General features: G+C 44.6%; 1 protein-coding gene across 1 annotated transcript in view; it reads right to left on the reverse strand.

Moving 5' to 3' along the window:
* Window positions 1–277: 277 nt before the first annotated feature.
* LOC137435505 (heterogeneous nuclear ribonucleoprotein L) overlaps window positions 278–26,331 on the reverse strand; it is a 50,129-nt gene continuing 24,075 nt past the window's right edge. Inside the window, exons 7-14 of the mRNA XM_078784220.1 lie at window positions 21,127–21,228; window positions 13,945–14,165; window positions 9,310–9,431; window positions 8,661–8,862; window positions 7,067–7,124; window positions 6,797–6,892; window positions 1,010–1,091; window positions 278–632 (exon numbers count right to left, since the gene is read on the reverse strand). Of these exons, the coding sequence (XP_078640346.1) occupies window positions 1,030–1,091; window positions 6,797–6,892; window positions 7,067–7,124; window positions 8,661–8,862; window positions 9,310–9,431; window positions 13,945–14,165; window positions 21,127–21,228 (863 nt within the window). The 3' untranslated portion in view covers window positions 278–632; window positions 1,010–1,029. The remainder of the gene's footprint in view (window positions 633–1,009; window positions 1,092–6,796; window positions 6,893–7,066; window positions 7,125–8,660; window positions 8,863–9,309; window positions 9,432–13,944; window positions 14,166–21,126; window positions 21,229–26,331) is intronic.

A 26,331-nucleotide genomic window follows, 5' to 3' on the forward strand; every position in this document is an offset into this window, starting at 1 on the left:
GTTGTTCAAGTTTTTCCGTCATTTTGTCAAAAACGAAAATCCGACGGCACTCACTTACATGTCCTCACTCATCGGCGGTCTGCCGTCGAATGACAGCTTCTGCAGGTGGGAAAAAATTCACGCGTGCGCATTAGGATCGCCTACATACGTGCACCAATCAACGCCTCCCTAGCTTCTTTTTTTTTACGCACGAAAAATAAAGGTCGGATACTTTTTGAACACAGTAGTATTGGTGACAGTTGCATTGTTCTACTTTTTAATACAACAAAGAAACCAATCAGCATTGTTACTTTTATTTACGCTGTATCAAAGTACACAAACCAAGTTCTAAATCACACAAGATTACATCCATTTTGATAAGGAATATCAAATACAAGCAATTACAGCAACAACAAAAAAACAGGCCTGGGTTATGTTACAAGTCAATTTGTCTAATACTGGATTACTGCGCAAAGCTACGGCCTTGTGTTGAGAGAACCCTGACGTAAAACAAAGTGGCACGTTCAACTCATACGAATCCCGAAATGGAATCATCTCAGGTTTTAAATGGGAGGGATAAGGGAAGGGGATGGGGGGATAAAATAAAATAAAAACGATTTGTCAACATAAAACAATGAAACCGAGCCTTCATCCTGAGGGCAAAATGAAAAGCAGTCGTAAGCCACAAAACCAGGAACAGAGTGCAAGCGCAAAACATGGAATCCCAAGAGGAGAGGCATTTGTAGTTTCAGTTCCGACGGAAATCGACTTCCTTTAGCATTCGGGAAGCGAAAGGTAAATCTTATATAACTGCCACAATACGAAAAAAAAAAACATTATCTCTTCGTTCAATCAAGAAGAAAGCACAAACTATGTTTAAAAGTTACAAATCAATCAATTGTAAAGCAGCCCAAACCGTGGAGTAAGAATGGATGAATGATTACCCACAAACGTTACAAAAATATACCATATGGATGCCACTCAATTTAACCACTAGTTATGGGAACTAGGCACTGCGGAAAGTACGCACCGCGAAGCATCCGTCTGCGCTCATTCCCAGCACTGTTGGTTAGTGGAAAAGCACAGCTTCATGGTGTAGGGGTAAGGGCCATCTGAAAGAGAAGATGACATTGGCAGGTTAACAAAATAAATAGGGTTCGAGTTTAAAGATTAATATTTAACAATTTTTTTTTTTTTTTTATACTTGTTATGCTTTTGTCATGTTTATGTTTTTTGTTTATTTTATGTTCATGTTTATGTTGTCATGTTATGGTTTTTTTTTGTCAAACGGAGAAGATTGTCATGGGGACCGCAAGGCTAACCCCCGCTTTTGCAGGGAAAATGGCCTTATAATGCCTGTTGTTGTTGTTGTCTACATGTGCTATGCTTGTAGAAGAGCGCACGCACACTAGGGTGCATCAAACGCCCAACTATTTTTAAAAAGATGTTGGATTGATCTGTCCCAAATTTTATTTTGTTCCAATCATAAAATAAAGTTGCTATGCAAAATTTGGTAAGGTTTGGACATCATCTTCTGGGTCCACCTCACCATTTCATATTTTGAGTCGGTGGTATCAGAGTTGGAAATTTGACACGCAGCTGTTTTGAGGCCCATAAATAAAAATGAAAGGATTGACTGATTGCTACATATAATAACTCTTTGTAAAGGTATTATTGTGCTCTGTAGCAATATATCATCATCATAGGGATAGGGATACAATTCATTTATATACAAATAGTCAAAATAATGATTTTTTTCAAAATATGGATATAAAGCTAAATGAAGAGTATTTTTAAAATATAATATATAAATTAAAGAATATCCTGAATGTTGTAGTCATCTTGTCTTTACAGAGATCTTTTAACTAGACAAGATGATTAAAACAATTATTAGGCTATACTCTAATAAAATTGGATAATTGATTTATTTGTTGTACATAATTATGAAATGACATTATTGTTACTAATACTACCTTTTTCTTTCAAATAAAACAATGGATGGCACAGTAAAGAAAGCATCTGTTGCAACAAGAGAGTCCACCAAGGTGTTTGGTCTTGGAAGTGCCATAACTGAACAAGATTCCCAGATCAATGGCACCAGACTTCCAACTTGTTTACAAGTACTACGTTGTTTCATGTGGCACACGGAAGATGGCAAACTTGAACGACGCTCTCGGTGGGAATCAGCAAAGCTTGTACTGCAGAAAGTGACACCATTTTATGGCAAGGCTAATATTCCTATCATCTCTGAACGCAAGGCTATTGAGAAAATTATCAAACTTGCAGATGATAATTCCAAGCTTAGATCAATCCCTATCAACTGAAGAACAACTCCAGCAAGCATCACAAAGGTGAATCAAATGGAGATGAAATTTATGGAGACATTTCCCTTGTGGCCCAATGATGCTAGTTCTCACATCAAGAATCCTGAAGACTTAGCATTCCTGGAATCTATGAAGACAGATCGCTGTGCAACATTTGGCTGCCAAGATAAACTGTTGGCAGATAAGATGCAGCGTAAAGTGAACCGCGAGGAAAAAGAATCAGAGGCGAGCAAGTATGGAGCTGGAGTTCAACATAAATACTACAACCACCGTGTATAATATTAGTGACAGTGATGAAGAAGTAACTCTTGGACCTTCAACAAGCACACCAACAACCTCAAGAAGTCATCATCGTTTAGTTAGACCTGGCACATCAGTTTTCATTCCACATGACATCCTGAAGAGGCCCAGTCTTGTTTCACTGGCAACAAGGATGAAGATGACACCAACCCAACAGGCTGCTTTCACAGAAGCTCTTATTGAAGAAACAGGAGGGGATGTAGCGAAGGTGTCAACATCATATGCTACAGTAGATAAATCAAGACGCAAAATTGGACAGCATATTGCTACTACCTGTAAGGACAAATGGATACCTCCGAAGCTTGCTACGTTGCACTGGGACTCAAAGCTGCTTCCATGCTTAACTAACCAAAACACTTTTGAAGAACGCCTGGCTGTGCTTTTGGGTTCTCAAACTGATATGAAGCTGCTGGGTGTTCCATCCTACAAGCCTGGAACAGACCATAAATCTGGAGATATAATTGCTCAGCTGACTAATAACCTACTTGAATCATGGAACTGCCAAGAGAATGTTGTCAACTTGACATTTGACACAACTGCATCTAACACCGGCCACATCAGTGCAGCTTGTGTAACAATTCAACAACGGCTTAACAAAGCTCTTCTGTGGTCAGGCTGCAGACACCACATTGGTGAAGTCATTCTTACACACATTTTTACTGATCTTAAAGTTGAAGCATCTAAGTCACCAGATATCTTCCTCTTCTCAAGGTTTCGCAAGAACTTTGAAATGTTTCCACACACATTCAATGAACCACTTTCACGATTTGATCCATCTCAACTAAATGAAGCAGCAACAAGTTTGACAAGTGACTGGCAAAATAATGTTCTCAGACTCTGTCACACCGAGCAATCTCTAAGACGTGATGATTATTTGGAATTTGTTGATCTGTGTACTGTATTCCTTGATGGTGAAGTAGCTGAACATCAAATAACCTTCAAGCGTCCTGGTGCACTGCATAAAGCCAGATGGATGGCGAAGCTCCTCTACTCAATCAAATTATGTCTCTTCGAAAAACAAATCGCTGATCTTCCAGCAGGTACAATTACCACAGAAAAACAAGTGCCAAAGATCAGAGAATTTGTCACGTTTGTCACTCTAGTATACAGCTCCTGGTGGATGACATGTACCTCTGTCACTGATGCCCCATGGAATGACCTGCAGCTCATCTCCAAACTGAAACAGTATGAAGCTGTCAATGCTGGAATCTCAAGAAGTGCCCTGAAAGTAGGGCTGTCAACCGAGCCGAGACCGGGACGAAATCCCGGCGGTTTCGGCTTTCGAGACGGTCTCGGGACGGTCCCGAGATAAATTGATTGACGCAATTTCTCGGTAAAAAAATCCCGGTTAAAATTCCAACTTCTTGCAGATATTTTCCATAATAGAGGCATTTATTGAGCCTTGCTTTCATTACTCTGCTTCTGCACAAGCATCATTTTTCGCAAGTGCAGCTGAACTGACACAAACGATGATAGATAAAGTAAACTCACTGTTCCAGGATTTTCCCCTTGTCAACAAACAATGCACTGCAAACGAATCCGAATTCCGAATCCGGATCTTCACCAACATCTAATCATGTCGTCCTTGTCACACACGCTGCATCTCCACAAAATTTCGTCCGAATCCGTCCACAACTTTTTGAGATATTGTGTTCACAAACAAACGGACAAACAGACAGGAGTGAAAACATAATCTCCATCGACCTTTGGTGGCGGAGGTAACAAAATCAGGATAAAGGTCCCAATGAAAATCCGCCTCATCACGACTTTATTTAAACCGTTGAATCGTTCCGCTGTATCACTCCGCCTCGCCCCGCCTTACGCTGCGGTCACGTGTCCGTCCTTGGAGACGAGTTACGGAATGTGGTTGCTATGGTCTTTTGCACATTAATATCGAGGGACTCGCTCGAGCCCCGTGATTGGAGGGACGATGTTTATTTAGATTAAAAACACGTTTATAACGGATTATTCTACACACAATGTATTAATACAAGTACAATACATTATGTAGTTTTATGAAATGAGTTTTTGATGAACGTTTATGTTTAATTGCAACGCTAAATCTATAAATTGTAAGAATCCCTCGGGGTTTGGTTTGACGGTTTGAATGTGAAAGTATTTTGGTTATCTTATCTCCACTTTAGGCCTGATAAGTTGATTACGTTTACTTTAGTCACAGAGTCAAAATAAGGAGGAGGGGGGGGGGGGGGGGGGTGATCACTACACCGACTGCTTTATAATTTACTAGCAGAAGTACCCGGCATTGCCGGGCGGGGGAGGGGAGGGGAACGGGGGGGGGGGGGGGGAGGGAGCGAGCCCCTTGGCGATCACAACTCACAAAATGATAATGAAACTCTAACCTGGACTCGAATATGCCTGGGCAGAAACATTTTCTCCCTCTCTCTGACATTCCGAGCAAGAAATTACACGACAATACAAACTGTAATGAGATAACCCGGTCCCGTCGGTGGCCGATCATCTGCATGTAGGCGGTGTATTTTATTTCATCCCGGTAAATGGAAGCTAAGTCGGAATTTAAGTACTCAACATCAGAAATGAATTTTTTTCATTGTTGTTTATATATTGTAATGAAATTCCATTATTTTTGAAGCCTTATTATTTATTTATTTATTTTTATTTATTTATTTATTTTTACTTTGCCGGGAACCGAGCCGATCCGAGATCCCGTTATGAAAATTGAAAATTTATCGAGACGGTTCCGAGACGGGATTTTGAATCTAGCTAACAGCACTACCCTGAAAGCCTTCAAACGACATCTCTGGTACCTCACAGAAGAGATGGTTCCACTTGCCCTCTTCAGCTCAGTTGTTCCTCATGACCATCGCCGTGCTCTGGCAGACAGACTTCTGGAGGTTCAGCCAGATTTTCCAGTAACCAACCCACAAGGACGGTTTGGTACTGGGTTTGGAAAGCCCAGATTTCCTGATGACTTGACTGAGAAGACCACTCTGGCTGATTTTGTTGGACCAGATTCATGGTACCTATTTCATCATCTGAAGCTTGACTGGGCATTTCTAGTTACGATGTTCAAGAATGGACTAACTCTGCAGCCTACCAGACATCATGGACTAATGTTGAAGCCTTGAATGTGGTGAATGACTCTGCAGAAAGGGGAGTTAAGCTTAGCTCTGACTTCCTTTTAGCAGCCAGAAGTGAAGACCACTACCAAAATGTGCTACAAGTCGTTGAGCACAACCGCAAGGAGCAACCGAATCTTCGAAAGCGAGCAGCTCAAGACTAAACTGTCAGAAATATCCATGAAAACTACAGTATCTTTGTTTTGTTTCTATTTTCATGTTCATCCATAGTCAGATGTACTCGTATTAAGATGATAAATGCTAAGATTGTGTATATATGATTCTACTGTAATAAAAATTATATCATTCTGGTATCTATAATACATATGATTATACCAATAAAATCATGATTTTGACTATTTGTGTATAAGTGAATTATATCCCTATCCCTATGATGATTATATATTGCTACAGAGCACAATAATACCTTTCCAAAGAGCTATTGTATGTAGCAATCGGTCAATCCTTTCATTTTTATTTATGGGCCTCAAAACAGCTGCGTGTCAAATTTCTGACTCTGATACTACCGACTCAAAATCTAATTTGCTGAGGTGGACCCAGAAGATGATATCAAAACCTTACCAAATTTTGCATAGGAACTTTATTTTATGACTGGAACAAAATAAAATTGGGGACAGATTGTTTTCTTGACATAGGGGCGTTTGATGCACCCTAACGCACACACGGACACACACACACGGACACACACACACACGGACACACACACACACGGACACACACACACACACACACACACACACACACACACACACACACACACACACACACACACACACACACACACACACACACCACTTAACACACAACACTTAACACAGCCATTGAGCTTGGGGGAAGTTCCATCACTACCTGGGATACTCTGGGTACCAGCAACTTCATAACAATGGCGCCGCTTTTCTCACCGTACTCAGTGGGGCATTTCCTCAAGAGAAATTTCCTCCTCCCAATGGATGCCAACCAATTGGGATTGTCTGTGCTCTTATCCTTTTCAAGCAAGGAATCTACAGGTCGTCCTGTCAGTAGCAACTCTCGAATACAAAGCGTAACAATGGTACTGAGGTTGAAATGACTCACTGGTATTTTTCATTGAGTAATGGTTGATTAGAGCAAGTGCTTCCATAGCGGAGTTTTTATCTTGCCATTCGACGAGCCCGGAACTGCTTTTCTCACCTGCCAGGAAAAGCAGATGCACAAGGAATTGACTGACAATCATACACTGTGTAGCATCTTAGGCTGGGGTAATGCCGTGCATTTGCTGCCACGCACAGCCACACGGTGCCACGCTTCCCCCATTCAAAGCCACAGGACTGTCTCCCGGCAACCAAGGGACGTTGCACAACTTACTTTTTCCGGCAAAGGTTTTAAAAGAGGACGGTGGTTCCACCGAATGCTCCACACAAATCTGCAAAAGGGCATTGAAGAAGGGAAAAGCAAAAATAATGAGAATTCGACCACAACGGCCAAAACCACAGCATCCCAAATAGCTAACCACCACTTTATCTGTATTTGCTGTTGCATGCCACAGCTGGAGACAAAATGGAAACTAGAACGGCACTTGGTGGAGTGCATACCTCCACCAGGCTGAACAGTTTATGTTTTGTATCCCACTGATAGGCCGGTTCTGGATCCAGACATTAACCAAAATCAAATCAAATTGACGCCCAACCTGTCCACCAAGCTTTGTCCGAATCTGTCAACTTTTTGAGATATCCTATTCACAGACAAATAAACAGGGGTGAAAACATAACCTCCGTTCACTTTCGGTGGTGGAGGTAAACAACGACAAATAGACAATATGCAGAAACCCTGATAATTAGTGGGGGAGATAGAGGGGGGGGGGGGGGGATGGAGGAGGGGGAAGTAGCCCTGTATCATGATTTGTGTCTTCTTCATTAGTCAAACTGCACGAAACTCTGGAAAGAACTCGTCGTACTTCAGTAACACCCCGATTTATGTCTCCCTTTATTACGTCGTTTCGAAAATACGTCGTCACATTATTAATGCCACAAACCAATTTCCGTCACCTCAACTCGCACTTATGTCACTGAAGAAGCCATACTCTTTGTTTTCGAACATTTTCAAAACAAGACTGATAAAGACGCCAGAATACCTCACTGAAGTAGCAAATCGGGAGATCGCAAAATCGAAGAAAGAACTACCACATGCAGTAAATGGCGAAGCTATAATGCTGAACCTGTGAATGTTTTTACATATGGAGAGAGAGCAGCTTCATACAGGTGGAAACAAAATCATAAATGTATTGAGGAATTTATGAACCACCCCTACCCCCACCCACTTAGGACACCCCCTGGGAACCCAAAAGGTTCCATATAAAGTTTGGGGAGGGGGGGGGGGGGACTAGCCCCAAAACTGAGGGAGTAGTTCAGGGACGGACAGAAAGACAGTCCTGCCTTATGTAGATACCAAGTTTAGTTAAAATCCCATCACTGTTCCATCATCACAATCCCAAAATTCCATCTCTTATCTTTCCCCATCTAAAACCTTGACCTTTTCTACACCCGTTAATCCACCCCAAATCCACCTCCTTCAAATTCCAATTTCTTTCCTAAAAGTCCTTGTAGTATCCATCTTGTTTATTCGGTGTACCCCACCCCAGCCTTCCACAGATCTCCCGATGTCCCTGTTCTCTACTGGTGTTGTTCCTCCCTCTCTCTCCCCCTATATTATATGTTCTACATGTTTGCTCTTACACGAGCCTCGACTGAGTATACAAAAAAAATTAAATATATGGTTCACAAGTTAGCGCAGTAAAATAATTTTTACCAAACGGCATCTCTGACTTTGACCTCTTGACCGCATAATCTAATCAGTTCATCTTTGCATCATTATACATACTTGTACTACCTTTGACAAAGATCCCTTCAGCCGTTCTTAAGTTATCACGTGAAAGAAACCTGTCATGGACTGACGGACATGCCTGAGTGAAGATCTCCTCTGTGATGTCAGTAGGAGCGTTGTAGAAATGGAGGAGGGTTGTCGGACTTTGTATGCGGTTCTTGGCAGCTTTGTCAGGCGAACCAAAGCGGTTATGGCGAGAGTCAGTAAAGTCTTTGTAGCTGGTGGTGTTATCTGGGAGATCGTACGATTGACCCGGAACGATAGCCTGCTGCTTCGACACACTGCATCACCACACAGAAGAGCGGAAGAGTCGTAATTGAAGAAGAACACTCCACAACAACAGCTCTACTATCAAGGCCCAGGACAATAATAACTTTAAAGGGGATGTTGAAGGGGGGAGATACTGGCAGGAATACTAAACACAAATTTATGGTATTCCTGAACTGCAGGCATATTATTGGTGATGCTGTGGGAAGTTGTGTGGTGGGTATAATGGAAGTGAAATCTTAATATAAAAATTAAATAAACCACTGCTTCCTGGATTCAACAAAACAATGCGGATGGCACGGTCTTATCACCGACACTCTTGAGAGATTACGCTTTAAAAAAGTAAAATCAGCACGGGTTGGACAAAAATAAAAACCTGCTGGAAAACACCAATATGGAGTGCAACATATCGGGATACGTCACCGTGACCTGCCTTCTCGTTTAACATGTCGAACACTTACCACAAGTTGATTTTCTTGCCAAATATCTCGGCCTGATTAAGGTTCATAATGGCTCGATCCACGGCAAACGACTCGCCCATCTCCACCATGGCTGAGCCAGGCTTGCTTTTCATGAATTTTATCTGCACACAACAAAGCGTATTTGGGGAGGGGAGAATGAGGACAATTGAGGAGTTTGGGGTTAGGCAGCAGGAAAAATTGTATGTGCATCACTGGTATGGAGATAACACCTCACGTGAACGTTCAGATGAAACCACGTTCAAGATAAAAGACCAAATGCATTTTTATTTTATGGGTTTTAGGATAAAGGAAACAGGCCATGTATGATGTGGTTTATGGCTTCTTCTTTTTTTTTCTACCTGCCCCCATTAACCTTACATTGCTGTGTGGTCGGCCATATGAGGTAATTTCGCCCGAGTGTTTAAGGAACCGGAAAACCAGGCCTGACGTTCAATTGGGTCAAATTTGGTAAGGAATTTGAAATTTGTTCACGATGTCGGTGATAATTCGACGACTACTCGTGGAATATACCATCGTATCTAACCCTAAAAAACAGTCGTTAACAAGAAAAGAAAAGGTGAGGTGGCGGGGAGATGAAAAGGGAGAGATGCTAAATCACTTTAGAGCACTGGTTTGAGAGCAATTCAATCGCAGGTCGCCAAATTGGAAGTTTCCCTTCAGCACCACTGCACTAAACGCGACGACCTCTTCAAAGGTACTTGATGAATATGCTGTCGGAAATTCACGATATTCACCTCACCACTTATTTGCAGCTGAAGCAATTGGATTGGTTAATCTGACGAATATCACTACCGGTACCAGGAAGGGGGGAATTTTTTTTTCAAATAAATAAATAAGTAAATAAATTTTAAAAATCGCACCCATGTCCGAAGGAAGTGGTTCAGTTTGCCATTTTTAATATGAAATATGCAATGCCTAGAGATCTCGCGAGATCTTGCGGGGGAAGTCACGGTTTTTCGAAGCTGTCCCGATCTTCACGCACGCTCGAAGTTGAGTAATTGTTCACATTTGTATTTTTGTCGAAACTGTATTTCTCTTACGTGTGTGTACCTTTTGGGCATCCCTTGGAAGATATCGGTGTTAATCTTTCATACCTGTATAGAGGGGTCGAGTATTTCGTGCCGCGTTATATTGCAGCCCAGTTCTTTAAGCTTCCTACCTGGAGGCTTTGTTTTCTCTCAGCGGTCGATTGTGGTCCTTCTACTCTCGTTCTCTCAGTTTTTTCCCAGTCTTTTCACCCCATACTTCCTTGTTTAAAATCTTAACTCAAAAAAAACAAAAAAACAAAAACATTTCCTTCTTTGTTCTTTTCGTTCGTTCATTCTTCGACCATGTGTTTCACCCCCATTTTCACGCCATTCCCCAGATCTGTTTTGCCCTGTTCCTTTTGCTGACACCTTTTGCCCTGTTCACGTGACTCGTGGTTGTCCCTCTAGGCTCCCTCTCCCTGTTGGTATTTTTGTGAATATTAGATTGTTCTTCTTCACGGTTCTGTTTAAATATGTTTAAACTTTCCCCTGCAGTGTTTTATTCAGTGGTATATTACAACACGCTGTTTTTCTTCCTATTTAAAAGGCTCTTCTCAATTTCCTCTCCAACGCATTCCACTTCAAAAAAAAATTCAATCTCTTATAATTCTAAATCGCGACATGCTCTAAATTCACATCCATTCCACCCCTCCTTCTATCATTCTTAAACGGATCGCTAACTTGAAAATCACAATAAACCCGATTTGTTATAAATGTTCGTCTTTCATTAATCATCCACTTTCTAAACTCCCCCCTTGCCCCTCCCCTCCAAATCTCCCCCCTTGCCCCTCCCCTCCTAAACTCCCCCCATGCCGCTCCCCTCCAAAACTCCCCCCCAACCCCTCCCCTCCAATTCTCCCCCCTCGCACCTCCTTCTCAAAGCTGCCTCCTGCTGACTTCATCTCCCTTCTATCTCATACCTCCACCTCCCCCAACCTTCTACTTTCCTCTGCCACCCCTCAAAGAACCCCTCACTGTGCCTCATCCCATCACCATCAAACCTTTCGTCCTCATCCTTCCTTTTCTTGTAACTCTTCTGTAATCTCTGACACACTATCAACTGCTCTTCCTACCTCCCCCTCTCATCCTTCATCTGCCCCTACCCCTCCCCTCCCCTCTCCTGCACCCGATGCTCCCCCTCTCTCCTCATTAACGATGTGGACCTCAAACATCCGGGGCCTTCGCTCAAACCTGATTGATCTCTCAATTCAGGTTGCTTCTGACAATCCAGACTTTATCTGCTTAACAGAAACTTTCCTCCTTCAGGATGTCTCCGATTCCTTAATATCTCGTCCTGGTTACTCCCTCCTCCGGTATGATAGACCTGAGCCTCGTCCTGGTGGTGTGGTTGCTATCTTTATCAAAAACTATCTTCCTCACTCTCCTTGCACTGCCCTCTCTCCACCCCACCCCCAAGAGTACCTCTGGTTACGGCTTACTCTCCGCTCCCACCTTTTGTTCATATGTGTTCTGTACTGTCCTCCAAACAGTGATGACTCCATTTACATGTCACTGTCTGACAACATGACCAACTTCTATCAACAAATCCCAACTCTCTCTTCCTCATATGTGGCGACTTCAACTGTCATCATGCCAGCTGGCTGGGTGTGGGTTCCTCTCTCAACAGCCATGGCACCTCAGCAAAGGGCTTCTGTGACTCATTGGGACTGACGCAATCTGTCAATTTCCCGACCCGGATCTCAGTCAACGGAGCATCTTCTCTTCTGGACTTGGTTATGACTAACTTCCCTGAAAATGTCTGCTGCTCTTCTTCTGCTCCAACTTCTGTTTGATCACCAAACTCTCCTCCTATTGTATCCATGGAAACTTCCATGCATGGCTTGCGGACTTCCTCACCAGTCGCAGTCAACGTGTGGCCCTGAATGGAATTCTCTCATCTCCCCTTCCTGTTCAGGCTGGAGTTCCCCAAGGTAGTGTCCTGGGCCCTGTGCTTTTTCCGGTCTTCATCAATGATCTCTCCGACTCTCTGGAAAATCCTCTCCATCTCTTTGCTGATGACTGCACTCTCTGCCGCTCCATTCCTCATCCCTCAGATCGGCAGCCTGCAGCCTCCTCACTCTCTGCAGACCTGGACAAAATCACAGACTGGTCAAACAAGTGGAACATGTCTTTCAATCCTGACAAATCTCACACTCTTACTATGTCTCTCCGAAAAGACCGACTGGAAAACCCTCCCATCTACTTTCTCAACAATCCTCTCCAAGTTCTGTCGCTCAAGCCTTTGGGTCTCACTATCTGCCATGATCTTTCTTGGGAAAACCACATTTCCAAGCTGGCCTCCAAAGCCAGTCGCCGACTGGGCATCCTCCGTCGTGCGAAGTCCTTCCATGGCACACCTGAGCTCCTCAATACATACAAGGCTTTCATCCGCAGCTCAATGGAATACTGTTCCCCCCTCTGGGCCAGTGCTCCTGCCTCACACCAAGCTCGGCTTCACGCTGTTTCCCTCCCACAGTTCTCTCGATGTCCCTGCTCTCAAATGTTGTGTTTGTGTCCTTCCCCCTCCTTCTCCAACTTGTCGACCGCTCCCCTTATTTTGTGTTTTTTGTGTCGGTTTGACTTTTTGTGCGATTAATGTTGGCTCTTTCACGAGGCTCGATCTTGTATGGGAAAAAAAAGAAGAAAAAAAAGCCTAGAAATGAATGAAACCCATTACAATTACCATTTAGAACCCTATAAAATCGCCCTTTAGAACCGTTTGAATTACCCTTTTGAACGCATTAAAATTACCATTTATAATCTAGAATTAAACAAGGTGTGTTAGAAAGGTTCTTCTTCATTTTGACGGATGGGCGGACATAGCCAAGTACTGAAGGTGCTTCATCACTTAAAAATTGATTATCGTCAAAATTAACTGGTAAAATAGTGGGATGAAATGTCTGCTGGTACCAGAAGAAAGCTCATGTGGATTAACCAATGAAAAATAATTCAATAACAAAAAATAGTACAAATGTAAATGGAACCGGTCTCCCTTATCTAGACGACGCTCGCTCCACCGTCAGAAAACCTTGCCTCGTCTCAACGCAAGGTGTTGCGCTCTGCGGTGTATTTTAAAGCTGATTTTGCATTGATAATGCAAATTAATGGGAAAATGGCACTCAAAAAGTTCAGGTTATTGATTGGAAAACGTAATATCAGACTGCATGGACAGGAGAGAGACAGAAGGGCAATGGGGAAGGTGGTGTCAAAGGCGAGACTTTGTGATGGGACGTGACATCTTCAGATGGAACTACTGGAGGTTATGCAAACTTGAATAGTTACATCGGTGAAGCTGCAGAACTTTTGGGAAAAAAAAGGAAATCAACGAGCACAATGACTCCGTACTAGGGGAGGTCTGGGGTCACGGGTGGTATTAACAATTTCAACCACCCTCTCCAGCAGCGGTCAGTAAAAACACACTGTGCTATGTATCAGCAGCACTGCTGCACCTCCTGCAAGCGATGCTACCCACAGCCATGTGCTGCATATGAAAGAAGAAGAATGCTCACCCTTTCATTTTTCTCCAATGTAAAATTACTTATAAAGTCAAAACATTGTCTGCAATCATTCTCCGTGAGACACACACCTTCTCCACATTGCCATAGAGGCACAGGATGTTGAACAAACGGTCGCAGTTGATGCGATCAGGGTCTAAGCCGTAGACCATGAGAACCTTGCTGGAAGATTGAGGTGGGGGTGAAAAGTGGGCGGGACGACCAGCCATCCTCCCCTCCACCCCATTCCCATAAGAAACTCCAGGAGGTGGTGGAGGTTGAGGATATCCGCTTGTTTCGTAACCGTGATGACCTAGAAAGAAACCGTCCCAAAAGTAAATAAACTCGATAACGAGATAAATTCTGTGAAGGTCAAAGGTATACTGCTTTGTCTTTCACTTTGCATCGACATGCTGGCTGCGATCATTATCCTTCCAAAAGCAAGCAGGATTAAACCCGTTACCGATAAATGCAACAAACAGCAGGTCAACAAACAAGCTTTTTGCTGAAGAATACTCGACTTTCAAAATGATGTCATCTGCCCGAGAATGCTCGGTGCGTACGCACAGAAAACCTACGAAACGGTCGTGTTTGAGGGAACATAAATTATATGGTGCATGAGCATAAATTAATTATATGGAGTTAAGCAATAGGAAATGTGTTGATAGTAGAGCCTGGTGTTGGCTTAGCGGTTAGGGCGCAGGCTTGGGATCCTAGGATCCTGAGTTTGAATCCCGGTCGATCGCTGAATTAACGCCAGGGAGGTTGACTCAGCCTGTCTTCCTGCAAATTGAGTACCAGTTTGCTGGGATGAATGATCCCGGCGTGTACATCGATTTAGAATAGGTACACCGTATCCCTGCGCATCGTAAGAGGTGACTAAGTGTTGGTGTCAGGAAGGGCATCCAGCCATAAATACATTGCCTCATACAGGGAACCATGATTGTCATGGGGCTCGTAAGGCTAACCCCCGCTCGAGCGGGGGAAAATGGCCTTAAAAAACGATCACACAACACAACAACATGCATTTTAAGGCCATAAAAAACGATCATTCATTCATATTCATTCAAATGTGTTGATAGTCCTGGAGAATATGTGGAGGTTTCAAGAGCTGTGCATAAAATATCACTGGACACTTTCATTAGCCTGTCCGCCGCTCAGTGGGAGCCTGGGTTTTGCAATCACTTCTGTGTCTGTCTGTCTGTCCAGGCCATAACCTTCTTACCATTTGAGCTATTGTCATCAAATTTTCAGCAAAGCTTTATTATGATAATATGGAGAATACAAATGAATCTATTTTGTCAAAAGGTCAAAGGTCAGCATCACTTGAATTAAATTTTCCTCGAATTGACCTGCAATTTCAATTTACCAATTCAGTTTGTCAAATTTTCAACAAAGCTTTATTATGATAATATGGAGAAGGTAAATTAATAATTTGGTTAAAAGGTCAAAGGTCAGCATCACATAAAATTGTCACTTTTCATCCGATTGACTTGAAAGTTTAAGAATTTGCAAATTGGGATACTGAATTGGTTCACCGATCAAAAGCTAGAAGCCAAATGTTTTGACACCACACACATCTCCCAACATCTACCTGATGAGCTAGACTACGGATTTTTATGTTAAGAAAATAGGCCTTTTATGTTTTGAAAAGCGGAAATATATTTTTTTATTTGAAAAAATCCCGAAATATTTTTTTCCCCCGTTTTATTCATTTTTTTATTATTACCAAGTTTTAAAGAAATCAGTCAAAAAAAGAACAAAAACAAAATGGTAAGCTTTTTCCTGCACAACATTAAGCACTCTGGTCTAGTAAACAGGTAAAAAATGACGTTCAGGTACCTTTATTGCAACCGCATTGTTTGATAAGTAGAGGACTAGAAGAAATTGACAAGACCCTTTTAGGAACGGTTAAAGTAGGTGTTTGAAATCATTATCTTGGTAATGTTCTCCTTGGTGAGGCGATGTCGGCGGTCGGTGAGGACGTTTCTGTAGACGGAGAAGGACCTTTCCACGTCGACGCTGACGATGGGGCAGTACCTCAAGAGGGGGATGTCGGCAAGCTTGACTCCAGCCGGCACACCAACCTCAGATCCGTGCTGATCTCCACCCAGGATCAAAGCCACTGTCCTCAGCACACCAACGTCGTGATTGCGCTGCAGCACCGCCTTGAACTTGGTGAGCAGGATCTCCTTACGGCAGCCTCGGATCTTTTCGAGCTCCTCCTTGGCATGATCAAGGAGCTGGAAGGCCTTGGCCAGCTCCATGCCGGCCTCCTCCAGCTGCTTAAGGATCTTCGGGATGAACGACACGTGGGCATTTAAGAAGACCAAACTGAGCTTGATGTCCGCCTTTCCGAACAGGTCCTTGGCACTCCGGATTGCCATCGCGTCATCGTTCAGCTGGTCCACAATGTCCTTGACGGCCTCGAAGTGTTCGGCGTAAAACACCGCGGCGTCGATCCACGTCCCCCACCGAGTCAGAATGGGCTGCTGCTCCTTCCAACGGGGCTTTGACGAACACCTTCTTCGTCGTGGCAATCGGGTCGTTGACGTCCTTGAACATTTCTCGGACTGTCTCGCAGACACGGTGGAGCGCGTGGGCAACGCAAGTCACATGCAGCAAGTCCGGGAAGAGTTCCTTCAGGGCATGGCCGGCCTTGATCATATAGGCCGCGGCGTCGCTGACGAGGACCTTGAGACACTCCGGCTTGAAATCAGGCCAAAGATAGCGCAGCGTGTCATTGACTGCGCGCACGATCTCCCCGGAGTTGGTCTTCTCCAGAAACATGCACTGGACGAGGTGGGGACGAAAGTACCCCTCCTTGGACAAGCGTCCCGCGATGATGTTGGCCACATATCGACCTGCTGAATCGGTTGTCTCGTCGACGGACAGCCAGATGGGCTGCTGTCCAAGGTCGGCACGGATCCCCGCCAAGGCCTCGTCGTAGCACTTGTCGAGGTAGTGCTTTCGAATCCAGCTTTCATCGGGGATCTGGAGAGTGATGTGCTTCTCCAGGAACGACCGGAGGGGCAGGGTTTTCCAATTTCGACCATGGGATGCCAGCGGCCAGCATGGCCTGGCACAGCTCCTGAGCCACGACGTCGCACTTGTGCCTCTTTCCGCCACTAAAGTCCTCCATGGTGGCTTGCGTGACCGTACTCTTCTTCTTCAAGGCCAAGTTGCTCTTGTGGCGGTCTCCTCGGATATGTTGGGCCAGCTCAGACTTCTGCTTCGCCCGGAAAGTCTTTTCACAAGCTCGACAGAAAGCCGTGTCACTCGACACGTACTTGAAGGTGGCCCCATCGCCGCCAGCGTTGAATTCCTTCAGCCACTTGTCACGAAGAGCAGCACTCATCTTGATAGGAGACTTGTTCACACTTTGTGTACACTCTCTCACTGTAGTACACCGCCTCACTGCTGTACACGCTGGGGACGCAACGCACGCAAGTGGACGCAACGTTTTGTTTTTGAGATCGATCACAGTTAAAAATTTCGATCGGTTAAAAATTTCGAAAAATTCCCTAATTTTTTTTAGCGTTGCCAGACATTTTCGACCAAAAAGATCATTTTATTTTATTTTTCCCGAAAAAGGGCGAAATTTTTTTTTTTCCCGAAAATAGCAAAATAATTTTTTGCGCGCAAAAAAGCCGTTTTATGTGAAAAAATATTTTTTATTTTTTCACATAAAAATCCGATGTGCACTGATGACACACAGCTGATAAGACTATGCACTTCCAGTACTACCTGCACCATCAAGCATGAATATTTTTTTGAGGGTGAAAAACAGGGGTGCGGTTAATACACGGTCGCTATTACACCAGAAAATACGGTACGTATACTAAGTTTGGTCAAAATCCCATCAATGCTTCACAATTTAGCTTGGCAACAGAATTTTTACCTAACATGACATGACCTCTGACCTCGTGCCACCAAAGACTTTTTTCTTTTTTTTTTGGAAACAGAATCGAGGCTCGTGTAAGAGCTAACACATTGAACATTAAAACATGCACAGACACATAAAACATGCAATGAAGGGAGCGGTAGACAAGAGGGGGAGGGAGAGGGAAGCACACAAGCACAACAGTAGAGAACAAGGACGTCGGTAGATCTGTGGAAGGGGGAGGGCTGGGGAGGGGTACACGGTCGGTATAAAGCAAATGAACACGGCTAGGAATTTCACGACAAGAAATTTCAGGAAAGAAATTGGGGATTGAAAGAGGCGAATTTGGGGTGTTTTAACAGGGGTAGAAAAGATCAAGGTTTTGGATGCGAGAAGACAAGAGATGGTGGTTAAACAGCTGTTTTAAAGACCTGGAGGGAGGCGAGGGATTGAAGAGAGTGTGAGAGTTTGTTCTAGAGGTGGGAGAAAAGAGGAATGAAAGAGTGAAGGTGAGCAGAGAGTATTGATTTTGGCAGTTTCACCATCAGAGGGTTGCTGGCAAATATTGTGCGTCCTGCAGGAATATTTGGGGGACAGAGCACAGATAGAGCAGGGGGAGCAAGGCCAGAGAGGAGTCGGTAGAAAACAGAAAGACCACCAACCTGCCTGCGGTGAGAGAGAGAAAGGCCCTCAGAATCAGTTTCATCGCGGGAGTTTCCAATGATTCTGAATGCTTTGGTTTCAACCGCGTGAAGCCGAGCTAGGTGTGAGGCAGGAGCACCAGCCCAGAGGGGAGAGCAATATTCCATTAAGCTGCGGATGAAAGCCTTGTGTGTGGTGAGGAGCTCAGGTGTGCCAAGGAAGGACTTCGCACGACGAAGGATGCCCAGTCGGCGACTGGCTTTGGAGGCCAGATGGGAAATGTGGTTTTCCCAGGAAAGATCATGGCAGACAGTGAGACCCAAAAGCTTGAGCGACAGAACTTCTTGGAGAGGATTGTTGAGAAAGTAGATGGGAGGGTTGTCCAGTCGGTATTTTTGGAGAGACATAGTAAGAGTGTGAGATTTGTCAGGATTGAAAGACATGTTTCACTTGTTTGACCAGTTTGTGATTTTGTCTAGGTCTGCAGAGAGTGAAGAGGCTGCAGACTGCCGATCTGAGCGATGAGGAATGGAACAGCAGAGAGTGGAGTCATCAGCAAAGAGAAAGAGGGGATTTTCCAGAGAGTCGGAGAGATCATTAATGAAGACCAGAAAAAGCACAGGGCCCAGAACACTGCCTTGAGGAACTCCAGCCTTAACAGGAAGGGGAGATGAGAGAATTCCATTCAGGGCCACACGTTGACTGCGACTGGTGAGGAAGTCCGCAAGCCATGCATGGAAGTTTCCATGGATACCATAGGAGGAGAGTTTGGTGATCAGGGCGGGGTGCCAGAACATATCGAAGGCACGAGATATGTCAAGGGAGACGGCTCTGATTTCCTGTTTGGCATTGAGGACCTCCATCCATTGTTGAGACAGCAGAAGCAGCATGTCCTGAGTAGAATGACCCGGTCTGAATCCAAATTGATGATCTGAGATCAAGCTATTGGAGAAGATGAAGGATTTGATGTTAGAAGCGATGATCGATTCCATAACCTTGTTAATGATTGGGAGCAAGCTGATTGGTCTGTAGTTGCATGGATCTGTTTTTGCACATTTTTTGTGTAAAGCGGTAATGTTGGCTGATTTCCAAGCATATGGCAGATGACCGTGAGCAAAAGAGAAAGTGAAGAGAACAGAGAGAGGGTGATATTGAGCGGCAGAGCAGGATTTTCGGACCCGTGGGCTGATGCCTTCTGGTCCAGTTGCAGAATCATAGTCGAGGTTTGACAGAAACTTCTCCACCTTGTCAGGAGAGTAGGACATAGAGTCCAGGAGCAGCTGGGTTCGACTGGGTAAGGTGGGTACAGAGAGAGATGGATTTGGGACACAAGATTTTGAGGCAAACATAGAGTTGAGGCATTCATCTTTTTCACGTGCAGTAGCGGTTAGGGTGCTGGCTTGGGATCCTAGGATCCTGAGTTGGAATCCCGGTAGATCGTTGAATTAACGCCAGGGGGGTTGACTCAGCCTGTCATCCTTCCGAGGTCAGCAAATTGAGTACCAGCTTGCTGGGATGAATGTGCCGGTGTGTGCCCCGGTTTAGAATAGGTACACCGTATCCCTGCGTGTCGTAAAAGGCGACTAAAGGGTTGGCGTCAAGAAGGGCATCCGGCCATAAAAACATTGCCTCAAAAAGGGAACCATGATGATTGTCATGGGGCCTGCAAGGCTAACCCCCACTCTAGCAGGGAAAATGGCCTTAAAAAGGGAATTTTTATACATACCTGTGTCAAGTTTGACTTAGATTCCCTTCAGCCATTCTTAAATTATCGTGGGAACGAAAACCTATCACAGATGCACGGACAGACAGACAGCCGGGCGGACAACCCGAAAACATAATGCCTCTGGCAACTTCAAAATTGTGAGAATGTCTGTTCTCGGTCTGAGAAGTTGCCGGTTCAAACCCAGGGCGGGTCATAGCAGACCTAAAATGGTACATGCTGCTTCCTCGCTTGGCGCTCAGCATTTTTAAATGACAGAGCACGGACAATCAGAAGTTATCCACCACTGCACAGGCCTGTCCCGCTGCATAATGGAGCACCCTTGAATGGCTGAATGGCCGATGTATTGGCACCATATAAATGGTGTCGATTCATCATTTCTATCCCCGCACTTTTTGAAAGAACACGGGGACATATTGTAATTGGATCAATCTGTCTGTCCGTCTATCTCCTCCTAACTGGTTGCGCAGAAATTCACCAAACTTGGTAGTTATGATCACCACATGGCACAAACGTGCAAGAGCAGTTTAATATTCTTGGGGAAAATTCCAGGGGCATAGAAAAGGCCTCTTTATATAAGGGTATGTGCCATGTGGCAAACAACACAAAATAAGGGGCATTCAAAAAATCTCGTGTGCATGCTGTACTGCCCTTGTGTTCTGAGGAGGGACCAAGTAATGCTCTATAAAACTTCATATAAAGGGGTGCCAATTCGATTCATACAGTTGTATGAAGAAGTAATTGTATTTTACTTGCCATATGTAGCCCCCTCCCCCCCAAGTCCACCGGCAAAGATAAAAACACCCATATTGTCATGCTGATCCTATGTAGCAACTCTGGATGTAATTTAGGAACCAGAACTGTAGGATTAGTAGCACGATAAACAAACAAACACTGGTCCGTGAATGATATATAGTAATAAGGATAATAACAAAATGAATAGTTCATCACGACAAACACAAGAGAGCATTTAATGTAGAACAGCCAACGCACCGCATAGACACATGTACACCAAAATAGCCCCACCTTGACCCCAGCCGTAGCTACCATATGATGCTCCTCCTCCGCTGTATTCCCCAGGATGATCTCCCAGCAACGGTACTTGCCTGCTGTTGCGAAGGCGTTCGTCTGTGACAAAATGCTCGCAGTCATACACTCAATAATAATTTGGTTACGAACCGGTGGAAAATTCAATTTGCACAACACCTTGGAAAAAAAAAAAATTAAGCGGATATATATATATATATATATATCATATATATATATATATATATCATATATATATATATATTTCAACTTTATTTTTACTTGGTGATACGAGTACTTATACACGAGCACAAAATTGAAACGCCATGGAGTGAATCATGACCATAACAGGCCACATGACATGGATTCTCACAAGGTGAAACAAGAGCATTACATTGCATGTAAGCAGCATTTACAATTAAAGGCAGCACAATAGAAAAGCAGCAGCCATTACTATACAGTATATTAAAATGCAATTTATCTTTTTCTTTTAGTGGGTAATTGGTTATCCGTGTATGCAATACCTGTGCATTTGCTCTTACCGCTCTACGCTTCAACAGGAACAATTTGTTGCCCAACCCGCAGCTTCACTTTAAAACCTTTTGCAAGAACGAAAAGCGAGGGACGGAAATCACTACGTGCACATCACCCCACAACTGAATTCACAATTCTACAAGTGCTGTTATGCCAAGAGCTTTACGCACACACCCACACACACACAGTCACTGATTGGGGTTCTCAAAACAGCAGTGCGGATGCCTTGAGGCTCCATGTCCATGTTGTTGCAATGGGAGGTGGTGGTTGGGTGGTGGTGCTTGTTGTGGTGCTTGTGTCCCTCCTTGACCAGTGGGCAATGTTCCAAGCATGGCATTAGGGTGAGGCATTGCTGCTTGCGTGGCGCAGGCTGTGTGGAAGCTCCGGGCGAGTCCGTGTGCCTCTGATGCCTCTGCGTGGTCCTGCAGGCGTGGGTGATGGTCAGTTCTGTAGCATTCCTTGCATTTGCATCTTGAGATTTGTCTTTGTGTGCGTATTCATGGTGAGCCGTGCGACACTGTGTCGGACGCGTCAGGAACACTCCTGAAAGGTTTTGTTTCGCCTTTTTAAAAGGCTGCACTTGCCTTGGCAGCAATTAAATTTTTTTTAATGTTTCAAAAGAAAAGTCAAATCAAATTAAATAAACGAAATTAACGAAAAAAAAAAAACCCCCCCAAAAACTGGGTCTCCTAAATGCGGCGGGTGCGTAAACCGCAATCAAGTTCAAGGTGACTGTGCACCCCATTGCTGTGTGTACGGCAGAGTGCGCGTACGCTTGTGCACACGGTGCGGTGTCTTGCTCGTGCTGTGGTCAACATTCCATGTGACGGGCATCCTTCCCCATGTGTTGCACATGTCGTGGCTCTTCTTGGGCAGCAATGTCCTCTGCTTGCTTGCTATCTGTGCTGTGAACAGCTGGTGATTGTTTATTTATTTAACGTTTTACCTCCATGCCCCATCGTGTTTGCCCTGCAATGGCTGCAAAAGGGTGTGATCAGCGAGGCAGCAGTGCAATGTGATTCCACAAGTGTGCAGCACAACAAAATCATCAATGTCACATTTGATTACTCTCTTCGATGGCTGTAGCTAATAAAAAATTTACATAGTATGAGAGACACAAACTCTATGCTGTGGATAAATATGGTTACTCTAATTGGTCATAATAGGCTCAACAATACTCTTCACATGAGCAGCCTGGAAAGCGAAGAGGGCTATACCACACGACTAAGCTTCCGATTAAATGGGGGTCCAAGGTTAAGGTTCCCATTTGGAATTTCATATGATGCACACTGAACAAAATTGGTCTCAGATTCCACATGAACGGAAAGAACTGCCATGAGCACCAAAGGTGTGCTGAACTTGGAAAAAACAAAAACGTTTAGGGCACTGGAGTCAATCAGGTCCAGGATGTAGGATAGACCAATTTACTTCCCAGGAGCTCGTGTGGCATAAAGTGTTAAATGCAAAAAAAACAAGCATACTACAGGGTTCTCCTTCAAAATACCAAACCAGTGCTCGGCCGTCTGATTCACAAGCGTGCTGAGGAGCTGTCGCATTGTTAAATTTCATACCAAAAGCATCTTGTTTCTGGAGATGTACTGAACACACCTCATTCCCACGACATGATTTATCCTCCGATACCCTTCCACTTGCTTTACTTTTCTTTTTAAACAGAAATATAGAAAACACTATTTCCTCGGCAGGGTTTATGGCATGTATTTTCCAAAGGATGCGCTTACAAAAATTAAAACGGAGATTCATGGAAGGGTGGAGGGTTGCGAGGGATCATACTACATTTAATTTGAAAAGTTAGTTTATTTTTGTTTTCTATGAAGGAGGAGGTTTTGGAGGGGTGCAGGAAGGTTTTAGGTAGTAAAAGTAATTAATAGTTCCAGAGGTTCAGGGTGGGTTGAGGACCCCAATTATATGTAAATGTGCATGGAAGAGCACCCACTCCCATTGGGAGGGTTTTTTTTTTTTGTTTTTTTTTGTATACAAGATCGAGGCTCGTGAAAGAGCGAACATTAATCACACAGAAATACAAACAGACACACAAAACAAATAACATCGGGAGCGGTAGACAAGATGGGGAGAGAGGGGGAAGGACACAAACACAACATTTGAGAGCAGGGACCGAGAGACATGGAGACATCGAGAGAACTGTGGGAGGGAGAGGGCTTTGGGGGGGAGGCATGGGAAGGGGGGGGGGGGGTGGGAGAGGTATAAAACATATGGACACTGCCAAGACTTCCAGGAAAGAAGTTGGAATTTCAAACAAGGTGGATCTGGGGTGAATTAGTGGGGGTAGAAAAGATCAAGGTTTTGGATGGGGGAAGATAAGAGATGGTGGTGAACAGCTGTTTTGAAGACCTGGAGGGAGGAGTGTGATTGAAGTGAGTGTGGGAGTTTGTTCCAGAGGCGGGAGAAAAGAGGAATGAAAGAATGAAGGTGAGCAGAGAGCCGAGATTTCGGCAGTTTAACCATCAGAGGGTGGCTGGCAGATCTTGTGCGACCTGTAGGAATATTTGGGGGACAGAGCATAGAGAGAGCTGGGGGAGCAAGGCCGGAGAGGAGTCGGTAGAAGACAGAAAGACCACCTACCTGCCTGCGGTGAGTGAGTGAAAGGCCCTCAGAGATAGCTTCATCGCGGGAGATTCCAATGATTCTGAAAGCTTTGGATTCAACAGCGTGAAACCGAGCCAGGTGTGAGGCAGGAGCACCAGCCCATAGGGGAGAACAGTATTCCATTGAGCTGTGGATGAAAGCCTTGTATGTGGTGAGGAGCTCAGGTGTGCCTAGGAAGGACTTCGCACGACGGAGGATGCCCAGTCGGCGACTGGCTTTGGAGGCCAGCTTGGAAATGTGGTTTTCCCAAGAAAGATCATGGCAGATGGTGAGACCCAAAAGCTTGAGCGACAGAACTTCTTGGAGAGGATTGTTGAGAAAGTAGATGGGAGGGTTGTCCAGTCGATCTTTTCGGAGAGACATAGTAAGAGTGTGAGATTTGTCAGGATTGAAAGACATGTTCCACATGTTTGACCAGTCTGTGATTTTGTCCAGGTCTTCAGAGAGTGAGGAGGCTGCAGACTGCCGATCTGAGGGAAGAGGAATGGAGCGGCAGAGAGTGGAGTCATCAGCAAAGAGATACAGAGGATTTTCCAGAGAGTCGGAGAGATCATTGATAAAGACCAGAAAAAGCACAGGGCCCAGCACACTGCCTTGGGGAACTCCAGCCTGAACGGGAAGGGGAGATGAGAGAAATCCATTCAGGGCCACACGTTGACTACGACCAGAGAGGAAGTCCGCAAGCCATACATGGAGATTTCCATGGATACCATAGGAGGAGAGTTTGGTGAGCAGAGCTGGGTGCCAGACCGTATCGAAGGCACGTGATATGTCAAGGGAGACAGCTCTGATTTCCTGTTTGGCATTGAGGACCTCCATCCATTGTTGAGACAGCAGAAGCAGCATGTCCAGAGTAGAGTGACCTGGTCTGAAACCAAATTGATGATCAGAGATCAAGCCATTGAAGAAGAGGAAAGATTTCATATCCGAAGCAATGATGGATTCCATGACTTTGCTGATAATTGGGAGCAGGCTGATTGGTCTGTAGTTGCAAGGATCTGTTTTTGCACCTTTTTTGTGTAAAGCGGTAATGTTTGCTGATTTCCAGGATGCTGGCAGATGACCTTGAGCAAAAGATAGGGTGAAAAGAACAGAGAGAGGGTGAGATAGAGTGGCAGAGCAGGATTTTAGGACCCGTGGGCTGATGCCATCTGGTCCGGTTGCAGAATCAGAGTCGAGGTTTGACAAAAACTCCTCCACCTTGTCAGGAGAGAAGGTCACAGAGTCCAGGAGCAGTTTGGTTCGACTGGGAAAGGTGGGAACAGAGAGAGATGGGTTTGGGACTAAGGATTTTGAGGCAAACACAGAGTTGAGGCATTCGGCTTTGTCACGTGCGATGTCAACTGTGTGGCCATTTGAGGTAAGGGAGGGGATGGAGGGGGAACAAACACCAGAAACGGATTTGACCAGACGCCACCAGGATTTGGAGGAAGGAGACAGGTTTGAGAGTTCATTCTTGAGTGAGGAGAGATAGTGCTTCCTGGCACTCCTGAGGGTAGACACACACTTGTTCCGAGCTTGGTGGAAGGAACTGAGATTTCCTTCAGTTGGATTTGCCTTCCAAGAGGCAAAGGCAAGTTGTTTCAGGGCAACTGCCTCACCACAAGATTCAGTGTACCATGGACGGGAGGAAGGGTAAGACAACTGAAGGCGAGATGGGATAAATCTGTGCATGAGAGAGATCAGTTTGCTTTGGAAGAATTCCCAGGAAGAATTGATGTCAGAGGCAGTGGAGATGGGAGACCAATCCAGACGAATGATGGCTGCTTGAAGACCGTCCCAGTCGGCCTGAGTGAAATGCCAGACTCGTCGACGCTGAGGAGGCTCTCTGAGAATGGCCAGAGAGATGTCCACTTTGACAAGCACATGATCAGAAGAACCGATTGGAGCAGAAGAAGAGCAGCAGACATTAGCAGGGAAGTTAGTCATAACCAAGTCTAGAAGAGAAGATACTCCATTGGCTGAGATCCGGGTCGGGAAATTGACAGATTGTGTCAATCCCAGTGAGTCACAGAAGTCCTTTGCTGAGGTGCCATGACTGGTGAG

This window comes from Myxine glutinosa, chromosome 9, assembly GCF_964187855.1.
Source record: "Myxine glutinosa chromosome 9, kmMyxGlut1.1, whole genome shotgun sequence".
Classification (NCBI taxonomy): Eukaryota; Metazoa; Chordata; class Myxini; order Myxiniformes; family Myxinidae; genus Myxine; species Myxine glutinosa.